Consider the following 20,587-nt stretch of genomic DNA (forward strand, 5'->3'; position numbering starts at 1 on the left):
TACCCTTTGACCCAGCAATAGCACTTCCATTTCATTAACTAATTCAAGATAAGCAAACACATATCCTATTGAATGACTGTCTCAAAAATGACTATAGATGTTATAATAATTCAAAAAATATAAATTCATTTAAAAGTGTTACTAAAAGAAAATTAGTGTCATTCTATATTTTCTTTATCAATGAATATTCATGTTACATGTGTTACTATGTAGGAATCTGAGAAATCTTTTGATGTTATAAAGGGGTCCTCCAACTTGAAGAGTTTGGGAAATACTAGTGAAGATAGAAAGTGACATTTCACTAGTTTTAATATAACATTGTGCACACTGAAGTTCCCAGTATATGCTATCAATAGACAGGATTCAAAATACAATGAAAAGTGAAGAAGAAACATTTTTTTTAGAAAAGGAGGATAAGGGAGGAAATAAAGGAAGAATCACTTGACTTCTGGGCTGCAACATCTGAAATATCAAAGAGAAATTCCAAATGGATAGCAAACAAAATATGTGCTTTCTTTAAAGATTTCATGTTCAATTTTTCCTTCTATAAATAAGTTATTTTAAATAAATTATTATCATGGAAAGATGTAGCAAATCTCATTGAAAATTAATTACTTGATAATACATAACTCAAAATGTTACTGGACTAATTAAAAATCCAATAAACGACATATTTCAGTTCTTTCAGATATCAATCTTCACCCATTCTCCTCTTTTCTTCTGAACCAATCTGGATTTCTTCTATAAGGCATTAATGGTTATGTCAAAGCAGATGGTGCTACTGTAAGATATGGAAAACTATCTAAAAGAAAGTTATCATCTTTCCATTTATTACTATAGTAGTGATAAATTGACATGGTAACATGAAATATGGCCAAACTAAAAAAAATCTTAATAGTTATTTAGTAGTTAAAATTTACTTTTAAATTTCCAACACTTATGGTAAAATACAAAATAAATTCAACTAGATTTATACCCTACGGCAGCAGTGTGGTACCATATATCCACAGAGACAAATATCACACTGAACCTGGAAAGCAAAATTATGTTTTTTAAACATAAATGATAAGCCAGCATAAACTATGTGACATTCTAGATGTTAGTGCTAAAATAATTTCAATTATACATTCCACCTTAAGATAAATGAACATGAGCGTTTCTTATTCTCTGTGTTATTATTTTAACATGATGTTTGTCATTCAGTAATAACGAGATGACAACCTTCATTACCTGACCATATGGCAAGTGTTGTAAGTATATGTGATGATATCAGCTGTAAATTATTATAAGGTATTTCAAAAATATAAGAAAACAGATGTAACCATACTGACAGATTATATGTTGTTGCATTATTATATGTTCTCCTGGTGTGAAAGATTCCTAAGAAGCAAAGTTAATGCAGTTTAGTCAAATGACAATTCATTTCAAGAATAAGTGTATTTAAAGGATGCATTTTTTTTTAATAATAAACCAAAACATATGGCAAAATACAACTGAGCCCGCTTAAGTGAACATCTGGTTAACCTAACATAGTTGTGTATCAAAATATGAATTAAAACATAAATATGAATCATAATATTTACTTGTTAAATGATAAGGCTATAACAATATTGGCCCATTAATGTTAGGCCTACTACATTGTCAGCAGGATGCTCACTGTAAATTTAAAGTAAATGATTAACTTATGAGTAGATTTTATTCTAAAATTCAAATAATGAAGTAATTTACATTATGCAAAATTTTATATTTAAAAATTTAAAAGCATATTATGAAATTATAATGTGAAATCTAAAATCTCTATGTAACTTTTCTCTGGCTTAGAAGTTAGATGTTGGAGCGACCAGGTGGCGCAGCGAGTAAGATCGCCAGCCGTGGCGTTGGGAGACCCGGGATTGGTTCTGGCCTCAGATACTTGGCACCCACACAAAATAACTGGCCGTGTAACCTTGAGCAAGTTACTTAACCCCAATTGCTTTAAATTTTTTTTTTAAAAGAAGTTATATGTTTCCACATTTAATATGGTATAGCATGAAGAAGTCTAAGTTTACCAGTTCAAACATCTATGCTATACCTGAATCAATGTGCTACAGTGGATCAGGCATTAGTTTCAAAATTGAGAAGACCTGAGGTTCAAGTCCTTTCTCAGACACATACAAGCTGTGGGCAACTGGGCCAGTCATTTGATCTCTTGGTGCTTTGAGCAACTCTCTAAGACTTTCAAGTTTCAGAGAAGGTGATGGCCTATATTGGTAGAGGGAGTTAGCCTAGTAGTTCCAGGTTCGGTTCCTATAACCTTAGTCCCTAAACTATAAAGAGTAAGAAAAATGCTACATTTTAAGTTTTATATCTATTGTTTTCATTTCATTCATTCTAAAATATTTTAATCTATCCATACATAAGCACAAATGTCTCAACATTTATTCCCTACTCATTGATTTTTGAACCAGTTTTGGTAACCCAACCCAGGAACTGAAAGTAAGTATTCACCAAAAGGTTTAAATTAATGAGCTCTAGTTTAAAATAACATAAACCTTTATGTTACAATTTAAATTTGAATTTCTTAGCACTATAGTAAAAATTAATATACCTTCTGCAATGTCTCATCTGACTTTTGTTTCAGCTTCTTCTCTGAAGTATCATTCCTGACTTCCTGATCTTCACAAAGTTTATAGAGTAGTTCTGGCAGAGAATAAATAACATATTATGCTACCTCATATATCACTACAATATTAACTCTGTCATTTTCAGGATATAAGTTCTATATCTATAGTTTCTCAATTATGAAGAATATAGTCTATTTTCTTGTCAAGTCTTTGGCCAGTAGTTGTACAGTGACCTCTTCCACAGCTTTGTGTCACATAATTATCTTTGTAGTATCACAGTGTGGTTTTTTCCTGCAGTACAAGCTTTTCAAAGGCACAATAGATCTGCAGGTTAAAGATGCTATACTTTTATTCTCACTTTCTTTCTTTTATAGACTATTTCCCCTTTGCTTTAAAAGCAGAAATCATTTCCATTTTATCTATACAGTCACTACTAGTTTTGTTCTTTGGGTCTTATTCCCTGCCAGGAGAATGAAAGTGATTGCTCAACAAAGCAAATAGAGAATTAGGATGGACTGAAACTTTATACTATTTTTGCTAAGTGAAAGATCATATACTTGAGAAATCACAGAAGTAATTTTCCTGTAAAGCTGTGAATTTAATAACAATTAGAAACTCAAAAGCAGCTAAACTTCCTGACAAATAAGAATATTAACAAAATAATTTGCAAAGTTAAAGAAAAAACCTGAAAACCTTTGTTATAAGTACTAAAATTAAAGGAGACCAAAATGGATTAAGCGGTTATATTTGCATATTAGGTAAATCACTAATGTAAAAAATGTTCATATTCTATTTTAGAGAATATTAAATTTCTCAAAAATAAAGGGAAAAGATAAAACTGAATTAGGCTAAAAGAATAGGATTAATTGTTTCCTTGAGAATATTTGTTTTAAAATATAATTTTAAAACATATTTGGATATTTTAGGTCAATGAAAACTCTGATTTATCAACAAAGGAAAATGAGAAAATAGTTTTATTCACCATAGAGTAACAATCATCTTGGTTTAAAGAGTGATTAATAAGTTTGTTAGAATGAATTAGGCATTTCTTTTGTCTTTGGAACATGTCATACTCAATTAAAATTTCTGTGTTCGTGAAAAAATGGAACACTATTCTACAAATAACAAAAGCTAAAAGAGGTAGAACACTTCATCTAGGGAATATGTACCTTTACCTTGATAGTAATCTCTTAGCTCCCTTGTTTTTGTTTTTGTTTTGTTTTTAATTATAGTCCCTTAACACAGTGGTACTGAATACATTTACAACATTTTTAAAGCAATACACAAATATGATATGCAAATAATATTCATCTTTTATGCATATTTAGCTATCTGGATGCCTATTGTATTGCTGGGTACAATATTTACCACTTACTTGTCTTAAAAACTAAGATGTTTCTGGATTTAACATGAATAAGCCAGAGAACAAAACAATAGTTAAATATATTAAAATAGATGCTGTAGAACCACTTACAAATACAACCACTGAAACTCTATATTTTTAAAAATCAACTAAATTAAAGCTTATTAAAATAAACTTTATAAAAGTAAATAAACTAAATAAATGTTACAACACAATTATCTGGGGCCAAATCTATGGAACAAAATTAGCCCTCTTTCCTAATTTCTACAAATCAAATTAACAAGCATTTATTTGTGCCTACTATATCAAGATACTGCACTAGGTTCTGCTAGTTGATTGGCTATTGTCCTTTGTGCCCAAAGGGAACCAAAATAACATCTCTATGTCAGGGTCAAGGTACAATATGTACGATTTTGGCTCATCAGACCAATATGAGCTTAGAAGGCTCTATAACAGGTTAGGCACAAATAGTCCATATGAACATTTGGAGTACAGATATCTCTAAACATGCACAGCTTCCATTTCATTTGAGCTATTATAATTCTGCTTTGCTCACTGAGCAGAGCACCTTCTTTGATGTGGGCACACCATGCTGGGCAGTCCTGTGCCACTGTCTTTCATGTCTCACAGTCAATCCCAAAGTTCTTCAGAGGGACCTTGAGAGTTTTCAGTAATGTTGCCAGATGCTTTCAATGAGGATAAAAATGGCACCGAGTTAAGTTGCCACACTGATGGTAAATTATTTAACTTGAAAAGACTAGAAGTCAAGACTAAAGTGGAGGGAGGGTTGATGCACTGCTTTTTGTAAACAGATGATTGTGCACTCAACGTGGCCTCTGAGGATGAGATGTAACAGAACACGCTTCTTGTGCTCATTTTGGCCTGACAATTAACACCAAGAAAACAGAAGTTTTCCACCAGCCAGTAACACACCATCCATACATGGAAACATGAGTTACAGAAAATGGAGAAATTCTGAATGCTGTGGATTAAGTTCACTTACCTTAATGGTATATTTTCTAGGGATGTACACATAGATTATGAGGTTGGGTTAGGGTGCCTAGTAAACTGGAGGTCTACAGAGCTTTTGTGCTGACCTCATTGCTGTATGCCTGTGAAACTTGGACAGTATACCAGGGCCATGCCAGGAAACTGAATCGCTTACATTTGAATTGTCTTAGAAAGATTCTGAAGATTACCTGGAAGGATAAAGTACTGGACACTGAGGTCCTTTTTCAAGCTGAACTGCCAAGCAATCAAACCTACTGCAAACAGTGTACCTCCACAGGCTGGTCACATTGTTCAAATGTCAAACATATGTTTGCCTAAAAGACAATTTTATGGAAAACTCACACAGTGCAAGCACTCGCACAGAGGTCAGAAGAAGCAATACAAGGCTAGCTCTGTTGGGCTTGATTGCAAAGAATTTGTGGGAATTATCATAATTCCACAATGACTTCTAGAATCAGAAGTGAAATAGCAACAAAGAAAATTTTAACTTTGGAATTAATACATTAAAATGTGGTATTTCTAAGTTAGGGGCTGAAAAACTGTAAACCAAAAACTGGAACATTCATCCCTGATTAACAACAAACTCAAGGAAAACAAAGAAAGTGCTCCTTTAACAAAGGAATGGTTTCACATTTGCCAATATAGAAGATGACAGGTAAGAGAATTAATGAAATTGAATGGCCTTTCCTGGGAGTCCTTCATTGTTATTTTTGAAACTTTTTTAACTTTTATTTAATTCTTTAGAATTTTATTTTTCCCCAGTTACATGTAAAAAAAATTTAACATTCATTTTTAAAACTTTGAGTTCAGGGGCGGCCAGGTAGCACAGCGAGTAAGAGCACCGGCTCCAGTGTTGAGAAGACCTGGAGATTGAATCCCGGGCTCAGACACTTAGCACCCACCCAGAAACACCTGGCCGTGTAACCTTGAGCAAGTTACTTAACCCCAATTGCTTAGGGGTGGCCAGGTGGCTCAGCGAGTAAGAGCACCGGTTCCAGTGTCGGGATGACCTGGATCAAATCCGGGCTCAGATACTCAGCACTACACCCAGAAATAACTGGCCGTGTAACCTTGAGCAGGTTACTTAACCCTGATTGCTTTAAAAAAAAAAAAAAAGCTTTGAGTTCAAAATTCTCTCCCTTCTTCCCTCCCCACCCCAATCCCCTTGAGAAGGCAAGCAATTTGATTTAGGCTAAACATGTATAGTCATGCAAAACATTTCCATAATATTATAATTTGGAAGAAAACATAGATAAAAAAAACCCTCCAGAAAAAAATAAATTAAAACTGTATACTTAAATCTGATTCAGACAGCATCGGCTCCTTCTCTGAGGATGGATAGCATTTTTTCATCAAAAGTCCTTCAGAGTTGTCTTGGATCATTGTATTGCTGAGAATAGCTAAGTCATTCACTGCTAATCATCTTACAATATTGCTGTTACTATGTACACAGTACATTTCACTTTGAATCAGCTCATGTAAATCTTTCTAGGTTTTTCTGAAAGTATGGCAGGTCTAATTCTTAAGGTCTGATCCACATTATGCTGAATCTAAAGGATAGCAGAGATCATTACTCGCTGATTCCTGTTTTAAGAGTTATTCAGTGGTAAACAATGACAGACACATCCTATGTGTGATGACTAGCTTTGATAGCCTGGGCTCCTCTCACCAATACAAGATTAGAAGACAACTACAAAAGACTCATGATGGAAAGGGATATCCATACCCAGAGAAAGAACTACAGAGTCTGAATGCAGATTGAAGCAAACTACTTGCTCTCTCTCTTTTGTGTTTTGTTTTGTCCCTTCTTTCTCGTGGCTCACTCCACTGGTTATAATCCTTCTTTACAACTTGACTAATGTTTAACGTGAAGTTATTGGTAGAACCTATATTTGATTGCATGCTGCCATAGGGGGGGGGAGGAGAAGAGAGGGAGAAAATTTGAAACTCAAGGAATTGTGGGACTGAATGCTATAAACTAAAAGTAAATAATTTTTTTTTTTAAGTAACCGGGGTTAAGTAACTAGCGCAAGGTTACACGGCCAGTTATTTCTGGGTGTGGTGCTAAGTATCTGAGCCCGGATTTGAACCCCAGGTCATCCCAACACTGGAGCCTGTGCTCTTACTCGCTGAGCCACCTGGCTGCCCCCAATAAATAAATTTTTTAAAAAGAAAATAGTTAGTTGAATTATAGAGACTCAGGAGAGGAAAAAAAAGAAATATTAAGGGATATTTAGCATATAATTGTTATAAATGTATTTTGTTATTTCTTAGACATTATTCAGAAACTTTCAGTTTATCAAGTTTTATTTTCAGTTGTTCTTTGTTTCATTTTTTTTAACATATCTGCATTCCTACTCCCTCAGAACAATGAAGCACAATGAATGTTACACAGGAATTTTAAAATAACAGTGAAACCTGTTTAGACCAATGCCTGGAAACATGTGGATTATGTTTGCTTGTGCTATCCATAGAATGATTTGTATAATGTAAGTGATAAAACTGATCAATGGACCTTGAAAGCTTCTTGAGAGTAGAGATTGTTCCATCCAATGCATTTCTATGCCTAGCTTTGGCCAGCTCGTGGCTTGATTGCTTGAATGAGTGACACAATGCAAGATTGAAGTCAAAGGACATGCAGCAATTCATAGGAGCAATGGTCTCCAACATTTTGACTATTAGGATTCCTTCCCAACACTAAAAGTAAAAATGCCACGAACCTCCCATATTATAGTAGTCACTGGAGTATCCATTGTCTGAAAAAGTATTTAATTAGAAAAAGCTATTGTGAACCATTAAATACCTGTCAATAAATGTACATTTTATTAATGATAAAAAACAAAAGAGTCATTCAATGGCAGACCCAGGGTAACCTAAGACTGAACCTGTACCAGAATTATCAAATTGCTCTAAGGAAAACTGTGACACACACATCTCAGCTTCCATAGTTTTTATTTTCTTCAGCATAGAAGCAATAATTTTCACTTTATAGATTATTATACTACCTTCTCCTTTCCTTCAGACCAAAAAGAGTTTACATAACAAATTCTAAATTGTCTCTAAACACTCACTACTACTTATCTCATTTTCTTTCTTCCAATGCAGGCTTTGCATTCTCTTATCCACAGGCTTATTTGTCCTATCACTTCAGTGCAATTGCTCTAATAATATCATCAAAAATGTCCTTATAATCAGAACAAGTAATTTTTATCTTTCCAAACTTACGTCACTTCCTCTGCAGCTTAACACCACTGATCTTCAGACTTTCTCTTATTATGGTTTTCATGACACAGTCCTCTCCTGAATTTCCTTCCCCTTTGCTAAAGCTAACTTTCTTCTTCCCCATCCCTTAACTGGGGAAAGGCTAACACTGTATAAGAAAATTTTGATCATGTAGCTCTAAATTTATTACCTATCCCTCACTTACAACAATGATTTTGTTTCTTGTCCCACTTATATACAGATTCATAAAATCTTCCTATATTTCATTATCCATACACACTTAATATCATCTATAGACCTGGATATGGCATTGTGAAATCCTTTTTCAGATAAATCATATAAAAATTAACATATACATTCCAGAAGCAATCTTTGGTGAGTTCCATTATTCCTATTTCTCCATGCACAGACATGCTGATAGTATTTATCTATCACTATTTACTTTTTCTCTATCTCTGAGTCAAGTCTCAATATCAAAAAACTACCATGAACCTATGGTGACTAAATTTTTAAAAACTGTTTTGTTTTGGAATCTTGCCATGAAAATTTGTAAGTCTAAACAAATTATACTCTTTGGCTTTTCTTCATCTGCATTTTTGTCTACCTATTCAAAGTCCTCTGGTAGACTAGAAAAACATAATATTTCAATTTAATTAAATAACTATCCATCAACTACATTTTATTAAGGACAATTAATGGTAAGATGGAACAAAAAAAAGAGTACAAGATAAAGTCCCCATCCACAACGAATTTATAATCTATGGGAAGATGTAAATAATTTAAATGGGAATTGATAGATATGATAATATGTAATGCTATTTAGTAGAAACAAAAAGTGCAATAGGAATTACAGAAAAAACATTAATTGGGACTATGATCAAGGAAGAATTCAAGAAAAAGATGGAACTTCCAAATGGCCTTACAGGAAAAAGAGAATATAAATGAATAAAAATGGAACTACAAAAGAGAGAGACATAGAACATGCAAAGGGAAAGGAAATGGGGAGAAGAGTAAAAAAACCAGACTCACTGAAGAAGAAAAAGTCCATGAAAGGGAAGAGTAGAAAATAAAGGTGTATGTGTGTGTGTGTGTTCATTTATACATTTACCTTCTCTTTCTTGCTCCAGATATGCATTCGCTTCTTGCATTTTAGCTACTTCGACAGATCTAAAAACTTTAAGTTGATCCAACTCTTCTTCAAGATTCACACTATTTAAGAATTCAAAATATTGTATTAATTTTAATATACTGAAACATAAAAGTAAACATTAGTCAAATCAGTCGATAAATATTTACTGTCTCTAGTATTTGTCAGGCACTATGCCAGGCACTGAGGCACTCCGAAGGAGCTCACAAACTTAAGGTGGCAATACCATTCCAACAACTGGGTGCAAACAATCTATATACAGAATAAACTGGAAACAATCCACAGAGACAAGGCACTAGTTAGGAGAGAGATTTGGAAAGGCTTCTGGTACAAGGCAGGATTTGAAGCTTGGACTTGAAGAAAGCCAGGATGGGAAGACAATAAGGGACACTATTCCAGGTATGGTGGGACAGCCACAGAAAATGCTCAGGATGGGAATATGTGGGGAGATAGAGTATCTCAGGTAAGGAATAGCAAGGAAACCAGTATTACTGTACTGAAGCGTATGTGGGGAGGAGTAAAGTATAAGAAGACTGGAAAGGTATGGGAAGGGGTTAGGTTGTATTACAGGGCTTTGAATGCTAAGCAGAGTTATACAGTTTACTAGCCTTTTAGGATTGTAGAAGTTCAAGAAAAAATAAAAGTACTAAGTAATTTTGTTTCACATTATCTAAATAAGTGGGCCAAAGTTTTCAGAAAACTACAAAATAAATCAAGGTCGTGTACTCTAACAAATAGATTTATTCATGTAGGACTATTAACATTGATAGAACTAGTTTCCATATGTATAAGTCAAAAGTTCTAGGTTTTGTACTAATGAGTGTTTATGTATGGTTGTATGCTTCTTTTATAAGATAAATGACTAAATAAATGTTCACTTAAAGCTAAATCTTTCATTTGTTGGGTTACTTTTAAATATGCCCATTCCAAACTACCAAAGTACAATATAAGCTAAAAACAAGAATTAAGGGAAGAAATGGAAAGAAGAAATATCAGGGTTGTCTTGGAAATTTTCCATATAAATCGTCTGGGCTGAATATTCCTTAGTGGAATAAATCTTCAATATAAGACAATGTGAAGTAAAGACTTTTGTTAATTCTCAGATGAAATGGAAGATTTTCACTCCAAGTTTTTGAGATGGAGAATGATATGGTCATATATGCACTCTAGCAAGATTTGGAGGTCAGATTATGGAAGATAGATTAGAGGAAGAAAAGATTAGAGACAAAAAAAATAATTAAGAGGCTACTAGAACAGTCAAGAGATAATGAAGATCTGACCCATAGTGGCAGCCATGTGCATGAAGACAAGAACAAGGATATATATTTTATGAACTGAAAAATCTCTAGTGCCTACTGAGGCAAATTCTTATTCTTCAAAATTTATAATAAAAAATCCACAATAGAAAATTCAGCACTTTGAACAGGCATCTTTTGAAGTGTTTTTCTAGGGAGGAAAAAATGTTTTAACAGCATTAATAATAATTAAAGAAGCTTTTTAATGTGCATATGTTTAAATCATTCTAGCATTTCCTCTTTTGTGAAAATAGGGACCTGGTAAGTGAAAAGAATCTCAGACTACTTTTTTTAAGACCATTAAGTATAGGGATGCTAAAATAGCAGTCTTAGGGATCATGAAAAGTATTATAGTTCAGTGGTTCTCAAAGACTGGTCTTTTAGGCATCCAGGTGGTTCTAGAGGTAGCTTTTTAAACTCATTAATACAATGTAATTAATCCTACAATTTCATTTCTTATAAAATTGATAATGTTTTTGTCATAACCAATCAAGAAGTATTTTAAGGGTCTATTCTTTGCCAGAAACTCTGATAGGGGATAGAATTAAGAACACATTATCTTATTACTTCATCAAAAGGTATCTTGTCCTTTTCATTCTGAAGACTGGTCTCAGGAAGATGTGGGTAAGAGAGAAAGATGGGAAGGTACAGCAAGTAAGAGGGAAATTTCAAAAAGACTGTTTCCTGGCTTTTTTACCCTGGCAAAGATCAAAGAATTAGTGAATACTAAGCTTGTTCATCTCTGTGTGAGCAGGAAGATATGCAACAAACTACCAAGGAATGATAATCAGTTAACCTTTAAAATGATTAGACAGGATATTTTTCCAAAAACTTTTTGACAATGTATCATATTGTATTCAATATGTTTACATTTTTAAAAAGTTATTTAAGTTCGTGTGGTCAATCTACCAAAGCAGATTCAAGATCAATACAAAGATTATTTAAATAATTAGAACACTGTTCATATTTGAGCTGTGCTAATGAAAGAAAAATAATATTACCTAAATTACTTTACAGATTTAATGTCATACCAATCAAATTACCAAGATGATAATTTATAGAGTTAGACAAAAATAAAATTCACATGGAGAAAGAACAAAAAAGATAGAATCTGAAGAAAATGTGAATGAAGGAGGAAAGAGAAAGGAACAGTGCTCTCACCTTATAATATACTTTAAGGTCTGATACTGTTGAATCTGCTTCTTTCACATCTTTTCTCCCTGGTTTCTTTGAAGTTCCTGACCTTTTGTTCTTCCAAATGAACTTTGTTATTATTTTTTCTAATTCAGATACTTTTTTAGTAATTTAATTGGGATGACATTAAATAAAAAGATTAGTTAGGTAAAACTGTTATTTAAAAAATTATATTGGTTTTACCTTCCCATGACAAATAAATATTCCTTCAATTATTTAGAAATGATAGTATTTTATGTTTATGTTCATATAATTCCTGTATCTGTTTTGGCAGATATATGCTCAGGTATTTTATACTCTCTAGTTATTTTAAATGTTCTAAAACAATATTGAATAATATTACTGACATATAGTGGTTTGTCTATTTTTCCCTTTTGATTAAATCTATCTTAACTTTAACTTTGTATGAGATCATGATTGCTACCCCTGCTTTTTGTTTTACCTAGTAACATCTACTCCTATCCTTTATTTCATCTTTATGTGTATCTCCCATTTTTATAGTGTTTCCTGAAAACAATGTATTTGTTCAATTCTGTTATCCATTTCTGTTTTGTGGGTAAATTCATCCCATTCACATTCTAAGCCACAATTATTGTTTATTTTCCTCCTTATTACTTCTCCTCACTTTCTCATCCTATTTACCCTATCCCTCCTCACTCCTCTGCTTTACTTCTACCCCACTACCTTGCTTATTTTATTATTCATAACTTATTCATCCCTCTTAGAGTCCCTCCCTTATCCTCTCCCCACTCTTTCTACGTAACCCCTTGTCCTATTATTTCTCTCTGAATTTAAAAGACTTTATACCCTTCTAGATATAAATGTTGTTCCCTCTTTAGCATATACCTGTTAAGGTTTTAGTACTACCTGCCCTCCCCCCACTAGCTTTTTCTGTTACCAATTTTTCTTTTGTGTCTCATTTGTATGAGATAATTTCTCCTTTTTATCTCTCCCTACAGATTTTTTTTGTAGTATCACCCCCATCATACTCAGCTCATCCCAAGCCTTTTTCTAAAACTACTCAAATAATGATGACAGTCATAAGAGCACTGCTAATATTTTTTTAAGAATTTTTTTTGCTTTTTGGAGGGGGGAATGCAGGGTAATTGGGGTTAAGTGACTTGTACAAGGTCACACGGCTAGCAATCTTATGTGATTCTGAATGTGACTCCACAATATCTGAACTATTTCTTTCCAGATAATGTTCTCTTTGTCCTGAAAGCTCTAGAATTTGGTTATAGTATTCTAAGAGTTTTCTTTTGGGGATCTCTTATAGGAGGTGACTGGTAGATTAACTGGAGATGGCTCTGGAGGAGAAAATGAGGCTGGTGACCTTGAACAGTTCACCCTCACTCAAATCAAAGTCATCTGCCAGTCATGTCATCCTCTCCCTGATGTCATGATTCTCTTCCAGAATGAAGGACAAACACAACAAGAACAGCCTGGTAGATTAATTGAATTCTTCATTTACCCTCTAGATCTAAGGTATGAGGGCTGTTTTCCTTGATAATCAATTGAAATGTGAATCTAGGCTCTTTTTTTGATAGTGGCTTTCAGGTAGGTCCAACATTTCTTAAATTATCTTTCCTCAATCTATTTGCCAAGTCAGTTGTTTTTACAATGAGATTACAGTTTTTTTCTATTTTTTTTCATGCTTTTTACTACTGTTTCTTGGCTTCATGGAGTTATTAGCTTCCACTTGCCCAATTCTAACTAAGAAATTATTTTTTTCAGTGATATTTTATACCTCTTTTTCCATTTGACCAAGTCTGCTTGTTGAGTTCTTTTCACCAATAACTTTGTGTGCTGAGATTTTTAACCACTAGAATCAATTCTAGGTTTATTTTCTTCAATATGTTTGTGCCTCTTTTACTAAGCTATTAAATCTCTTTTCATAAATTTCTTATGTAACTCTCATTTCATTTTGATCCACTTTGCCATTTTGAGATCTGGTATGACTAGGCCACCTTCCTTGCCATTTTTTCCCATTAATTTTCTTGATATTCTTGACCTTTTGTTCTTCAAAATTGACTATTATTTTCTTCTAGCACTATAAAATATTTTGGTAGTTTAGAATGACATCAAATAAGCAAATTCATTAAGGCAGAATTGTCATTTTAATTATGTTGGATCAGCCTATCCATGATCAATTGATATTTTTTCTAGTTGTTCAGATTTGACTTCATGTAAAAAAGTATTTTGTAATTGTTTGTATAGTTCGAGGGTTTGTCTTGGCAGGTAAACTCACAATATTTTTCTATTGTCTACAGTTATTTAAAATGGAATTTCTCTTTCTCTTGATATTGGACTTTGTTGATAACATGTAGAAAGGTTGATGATTTATGTGGGATTATTATTTATCCTGTGACTTTACTAAAGTTGTTAATTATTTCAGCTAGTTTTTAAGTTGATTCTCTAAGTATACCCTCATGTAATCTACTGTGATAGTTTTGTTTCCTCATTACCTATTCTAATTCCTTCACTTCTTTTTTCTTCTCTTATTGCTATGGCTAGAACTTCTAGTACAATACTGAATAATAGCAGTGATAATAGGCATCTTTCCTTCACCCCTGATTGTATTCTGAAAGCCTCTGACTTAGCCCCATTACAGATAATGGTGGCTGATAGTTTTAGATAAGTACTACTTGTCACTTTAAGGAAAGCTCCATTTACTCCTAGCTTCTCTGTTTCCATAATAACTTCCTATGGTCAGGTTCCTTTTTTAATTCTTTTCCCCTCATTTTCCCCACCTTTTTCTTGACTTTTAACTTTATGCTAAAGTTGGGCTCTGCTCCAGGGGTGGAGAGGGCACTGTCCCAGGCTTAAAGTCTTTTATGCTGCTGTGTTCAGTTAGTTCAAGTGGGGCGGCTAGGTGACACAGTGATAGAGCACCAGCCCTGGAGTCAGGAGGACCTGAGTTCAAACCTGACCTCAGACACTTAACAATCACTAGCCATGTGACCTGAGGCAACTCACTTAACCCCAATCGCCCTGCCTTCCCCTCTCTAAAAAGCAAAAAAAAAAAAAAAGTTAGTTCAAGGTAATGAGTGAGGGTAATCTGTAAATTTCAGTTCTTCCGAGGTGATATGATCTAAGTAGAGGTGTGTTCGCTACTCTCTTGATCTGTGAGTGACCACAAGAATACTTTTCTGCCCTGGAACTGTGATGAGGCTCTTTGATCACTGTGGTTAAAAACTGTGGTATGCTAGTGCTTTTCCTCATCCTGGGACTGCCATCCAGAACTTTGACTTGGATCTGAGTATGGTCAAAACGACAGAGTTCTGCCCCCACTGCTAGCAAAGCAACCCCTATAATCACCTTCTGACCAGTTGTTTTCCCCTTTACAGTCTGTGAGCTGAGCTGAGAGCTCCAGGAGCAGCTGCTGCTACTGCTAATTCAATCTCTCCTAAGTTCTCTTGAGCTTATGCTTTGGTCTTCCCTGCCACTATAGGAGCTTTTTATGATAAAATTCTTTTTTGCTGTTTGCTAATTTTTCCAGTTTTTTTTTTTCACTTTGAACTTTATGTTAAAGTTGGGGCCTGCTCACCTAGGAATGGGAAGATGCTGTGCCAAGCTTCGGGTTTTTTCATGATGCTGTTTTCAGAGCTTGTTCTAGATGGTGAGCATGTTTTTGGTGTGTCCAAAGTAGTGTGGTCCTGGGAGAGGTATGGTCACTGCTCTCCTGGTTCCCTGCAACCACAACTGCTAACACTCCTCTTTACCATGGAATTGAAACAAGGTCCCCTGCTCCCTTGCGACTGACCACCAGCACTCCTCTCTGCCCTGGTCTGTGACCCAAAACTGCATATTGGCAATAGAATTGCCAATTAGTCCCATCTACACACAGTGCCAGCACAAAGTCCCATGTAATTTCTTTCTAAGTTATCTGACTCCCTTTACTACTGCTGGTTCTGAGAATTCCTGTAGTTGCTGCATAGCCACTGCTGGTGTTCTCTACAAATCTACTCCAAGCTGTCACCCACTCAGGTGTAACAGACTTCTCCTGCTGACCCCCTAAGGTTTCTTAGGCCAGAAAAATGTTTCACCATGACCTTATATTGGCTTTGCAACTCCAAAATTTGATTTGAGGCTTTATTTTAAAGTTGTTTGAGGAGAATTTTGAGAGTTCAACTCCGTTGCTGCCTTTAAGCCATGATTTTCTAAAGCTGTCTTTAATGATCAAGCAATTAAAAGCAGAGTAAATAAACTTTTGACCTACTTTAAACATGAGTACTAAATACAGATTTCTTGATTACCCATATAAAAAGGTCAATGTTAGTGGAGGTGTCATGGCAATGATAATTTGAAGATCTTTGCTGCCCCTTGTAATGGCAAACAAACAAGTACTTAGCACCTTGTTTCAGTTGAGCCTTGCCCTTATATCAAGTTAAGAAACAGAACTTGTGAAACCCACAGTGGGAGGGACTTGCTGATACAACAGGAAGGGCATAACAGGGAGGAGCTAATAACCAGAATAAAGAGCTGAGCACAAGATGAGAGAGAGCCGGAACTGCTGGAAGCAAGCCGGGTGCAGGCTGAGCAGCTAGCATGAATGACAGAGGGGCATTCTTGCTTAAGGGAACCTATTTTGTTTTAAAGACCTGATGGAGGGAAGGTTTGGGAATGTTGGTGTTCACTGCATTGGTGATGTGTACCAACTTTGTGGTTACTATAATGAATCTGACTTTCTGATTTGGGGATTTGGCTTTCTGGAATTTTGATAAATGTTTTGATTCTGCCCTCTATGTGGAGAGCCTGTTACATTTTGTGATTCATAACTACACCAGCATATTCATAGCTGCTGTGGGTGCTGTGAAAATCGCATTGGTGTTATAGGAGGCAGGAACTAATAAATGGCAAGAGGAAAATATGCTTTCGGATCCAGGGATTTTCCTGGAGAGTGTTTTGGACCCTAGGGAAATGAATATTATTCAAAAGGACAGTAGGGGTAAGTAATCATAAGTAGAAATTAGAGCAGATAGTAAAAGAGTCTCAGGTTACCCCATCACTACTCTCCTACTCCTTCCCAAGAATTTTTCTTCAAATTTGGGGTAATCAAAAACTAGGTGAACTCTGAACTTAGGCAATTGTAAGAGAAATTTAAACAAGCAAATTAAACATTAGAACAATGACTCATGAAGGTGGGTCTAATAGGGGGTGATGTAGAGTATTTGTTATTCATTGAATTCCATTGACTATGAGAGTTTACAGATTATTTGTTGTTACAAAATCAAAAGAATTAATTTATGACCATTTGGGGCAGGGGAATGAGGGTTAAATTTTCAATCCCTTTTGATGTAGAAAAATTAGGAAACCCTGCAGACCAGGCACTATAAAGATGAATTATAATCAGTTCTGTAATAGAAGGATGCAAGGGAGGGGGTTAAATTTTAAAACACATGAAGTTGAGAAAGATAAATTTCATTCAAAATTATTATAGAATGTATAAAATGTTGGAATGTCTATATACCAAAATAGACATGGTAACTGAATGCAATTACAAATCTCTACTTACAGAAATAAATATAGACCAAAATAGTTAAGAGAAATATTAATTGCTCATAAGGTAGGCTGAGCTGAAATAATAAAAGTGACAATACCTAAATAATTTTGTTCAGTTTATAGTTATCAAATCACAAAAGAATTTTTTTAAAAAAACAACCTAGAAAAAAATAACAAAATTCATCTTGTAGAAGAAAAGTTCAAGATTCTCTATTTGTAAATTAGTAACAAAAGCACTGCAATAAAATTCAAATGACAATAAAATTCAAGATACCTATCAAATTGGCTAATATGACAGAAAAGGAAAATGATAAATGTTAGAGAAGACGTGGGAAAATTGGAACATTAATGTATGGTGGAGTCATGAACTGATCGAACCATTCTAGAGAGTAATTTGGAACTATGCAAAGGACAATCAGATCATGCGTACCCTTTGATCCAACAAGAACACTACCAGGTCTGTATACCAAAGAGATTATAAAAAAATAAAAAGGACCCACATGTATAAAAATATTTACAGTAGCTATTTTTGTGGTGGCAAAGATTTTGAAATTGAGGCAATGCCCATCAATTGGGGAATGGCTGAACAAGCTGTGGAATATGTATGTAACGGAATACTATTTTGCTATAAGAAATAATGAGTAGGCAGATTGCAGAAAAACCTGGAAAGCCTTACATGAATTGATGCTGAGTGAAGTAAGCAGAATAAGAACAACTTACACAATAACAGCAACATTGTACAATGATCAGTTATGATTAATTTAGCTCTTCTCAACAATATAATGATATAAGACAATTCCAAAAGAATGATGAAAAATGCTATCCACATCCAGAGAAAGAACTGTGGAGCTTGAATGTAGATTGAAGCATTTTATTTTCACTTTACTTTTTTTAGTTTTTGTTCCTTTGGTTTTGTTTCTTCTTTCACCAAATAACTAATAGGGAAATATGTTTTACATGTCTACATATGTATATAATGTTTGTCAAATTGCTTACCATCTTAAGAAGGAGAGAGAGGAAGGAGGGAAGGAGAAAAATTTGGAACTAAAAATCTTATAAAAATGAATGTTAAGAATTTATATACATGTAATTGAAAAAATAAAATAATATTTTAAAATAGCACTGCAATAGAAGATAACCAAATGTCTCATGAAAGTGTGATATAGTTTTTAATGACCTCAAGTTTGATGTTAGTGAAAAATTCTTTCCAAAAAGATTTATTATATTATCTTCTCAATTATGTCAAAGTTTTACAGACTAGTTTCTCTTTAATCATCTTAAGCAATTTATACTACTGAAGGGTTTCATAGTACATAGTCAGAGAAGAATCATCAGAATTCACCACTCCCTTAATAAAATTAGGTACTTCTGCATCATATCGTAGAAGTCAACTAGGATAACTATGTACATACAGTTGGCTATGTGAACATATATAGCAGTATACATATATAAATTAAAACAGTCATTTTTCTTTAACTCATATTTGTCAAAAAATCCACATGGAACATAAGTGGGGATAAACATAATTGACTTGAAGGTTATTTCTCTTTCAGCATTGAAGATAAAAGACATAAAATCATCAATAAATAAATATGCATCAAGCATTTATTATGTAGCAAGCACTTTCCCTTGAAAATGATTTGTAGAAAGTTCTGTATTCATCTTCTACTTCTTTTAATGATCTCTGCCATATTGGTTTGACATCATTCACAAGTTACTAATCCCAAATAGTTCTCTCAATTTTTTTAGTTTTGGGTTCTTTGTCTTCTTTCTCTTCAATTGAAGCTTCATCACCTATCCTATCTCTTTTCTTAGTCTTCTTCTTCAGTGTCTTTTCTACAATCTTAGTCTTACTACTCCACAGGAATATAGGAAAGCTTCAAGGTAAAGCTAGAATTATTTTGGTACATCTTTCCACTGTGTCTTCTCTTGGGTCAGTGGTGATAGAAAATTCACTGGAATCAGAATCCCAGAAGTACAGTAAATCATTAAGTTTCAGTCTAAATGGAAAGGCAGAATAGAAACCAACATCACAGTAGCCAATCAACCCTAAAACTGACAGACCATCCCTTCCTGCCTCAATCATTTTGTTTAAGAATTTTATTCTACTGGATGTTCTAATACTAGCAAGTGACTGCTCCGGTCACTCCAGGACAAAGACAAAAGCCACTACACCAGGAAAATGGTTGACAGATTTTCTCTTAATGATGTCTTATCTGAGTCTGGAAATCCAAATCCACAAAGTTGGCCACAAGGTCCTTGGGGAACCCTTGATACTAGGGCATACCCAGGACAGCCTGGAGTATACTCTGGTAGAGGAGCACCTGGGGCCTACCTTAGTCCAACAGCACCTGAAGCCTACCCTGGACCAGCAGCACCTGGAACCTACCCTGGACCAGCAGCACCTGGAACCTATCCAGCCTCAGGACAGCTTAGTGCCCCTGGAGCTTATCCACCTTCAGGGACCATGAGTACCCGTAGCAGACCAATAGCACCTCTGGGAGGCCGCTGATAGTGCCTTATGATCTTCCCTTGCAAGGAGGAATTATGCCTCACATTCTGATAACCATTATGGGCACAACAAACCCAATGCAAACAAAATTGCCTTAAATTTCAAGAAAGGGAATGATGTGGCCTTCCACTTCAATGCTCACTTCAATAAGGACAACAGAAGAATAACTGTTTGTAATTCAAAACTCAACAATAACTGGACAAAAGAGGAAAGACATGCTATGTTCCCATTTGAAGCTGGTAAACCATTCAAAATTCAAGTTCTCATTGAGACTGATCATTTCAAGGTTGCTATCAATGATGCCCACTTGTTGTAATACAATCATTGTGTGAAAAAATTTCAATGAGATCAACATGCTGGTCATTTCTGAAGATATTTACCTTACCATTACCTCATATACTATGATATAAATTTAAAGAATCAGAAATATTTTTAAAGGAATGTTCCTGTAAAACAGATACTTAAATGCTTGCTGCTCATTATGGGAGAAATCTTAAACATACTTATACTCCATTTACTTTCTTTGTCATGGCCACACAAAATTTAATAAATGTTCAAAAAAAAAGAATTTGTTTCTACCAAACTTTGCTATGGTAGCAAATGTTTTTTAACTATTTTTTCTCTGATCATGACTATGCAAATGTCTAGAATGGGCAGCAAAGGATCTTTTCTTTATCATACTTAACGTTGACTATTAAATATTAATTTCTAGAAAAAGTAGTTTCTTCAGTCAAATTA

General features: G+C 34.4%; 1 protein-coding gene and 2 pseudogenes across 1 annotated transcript in view; 1 reads left to right on the forward strand and 2 right to left on the reverse strand.

Moving 5' to 3' along the window:
* CNTLN (centlein) overlaps positions 1–20,587 on the reverse strand; it is a 492,075-nt gene that overhangs the window by 179,758 nt on the left and 291,730 nt on the right. The window contains exons 14-15 of the mRNA XM_069090553.1: positions 9,308–9,408; positions 2,588–2,679 (exon numbers count right to left, since the gene is read on the reverse strand). Coding sequence (XP_068946654.1) covers positions 2,588–2,679; positions 9,308–9,408 — 193 coding nt within the window. The remainder of the gene's footprint in view (positions 1–2,587; positions 2,680–9,307; positions 9,409–20,587) is intronic.
* LOC138163028 (endoplasmin-like) lies at positions 18,485–19,441 on the reverse strand (annotated as a pseudogene).
* LOC138163105 (galectin-3 pseudogene) lies at positions 19,208–20,364 on the forward strand (annotated as a pseudogene).

The sequence above is a fragment of the Petaurus breviceps genome, unplaced genomic scaffold (genome assembly GCF_028583685.1).
Source record: "Petaurus breviceps papuanus isolate PSGF00001 unplaced genomic scaffold, PetGlider_PUasm1.0 187, whole genome shotgun sequence".
In the NCBI taxonomy this organism is placed as follows: Eukaryota; Metazoa; Chordata; class Mammalia; order Diprotodontia; family Petauridae; genus Petaurus; species Petaurus breviceps.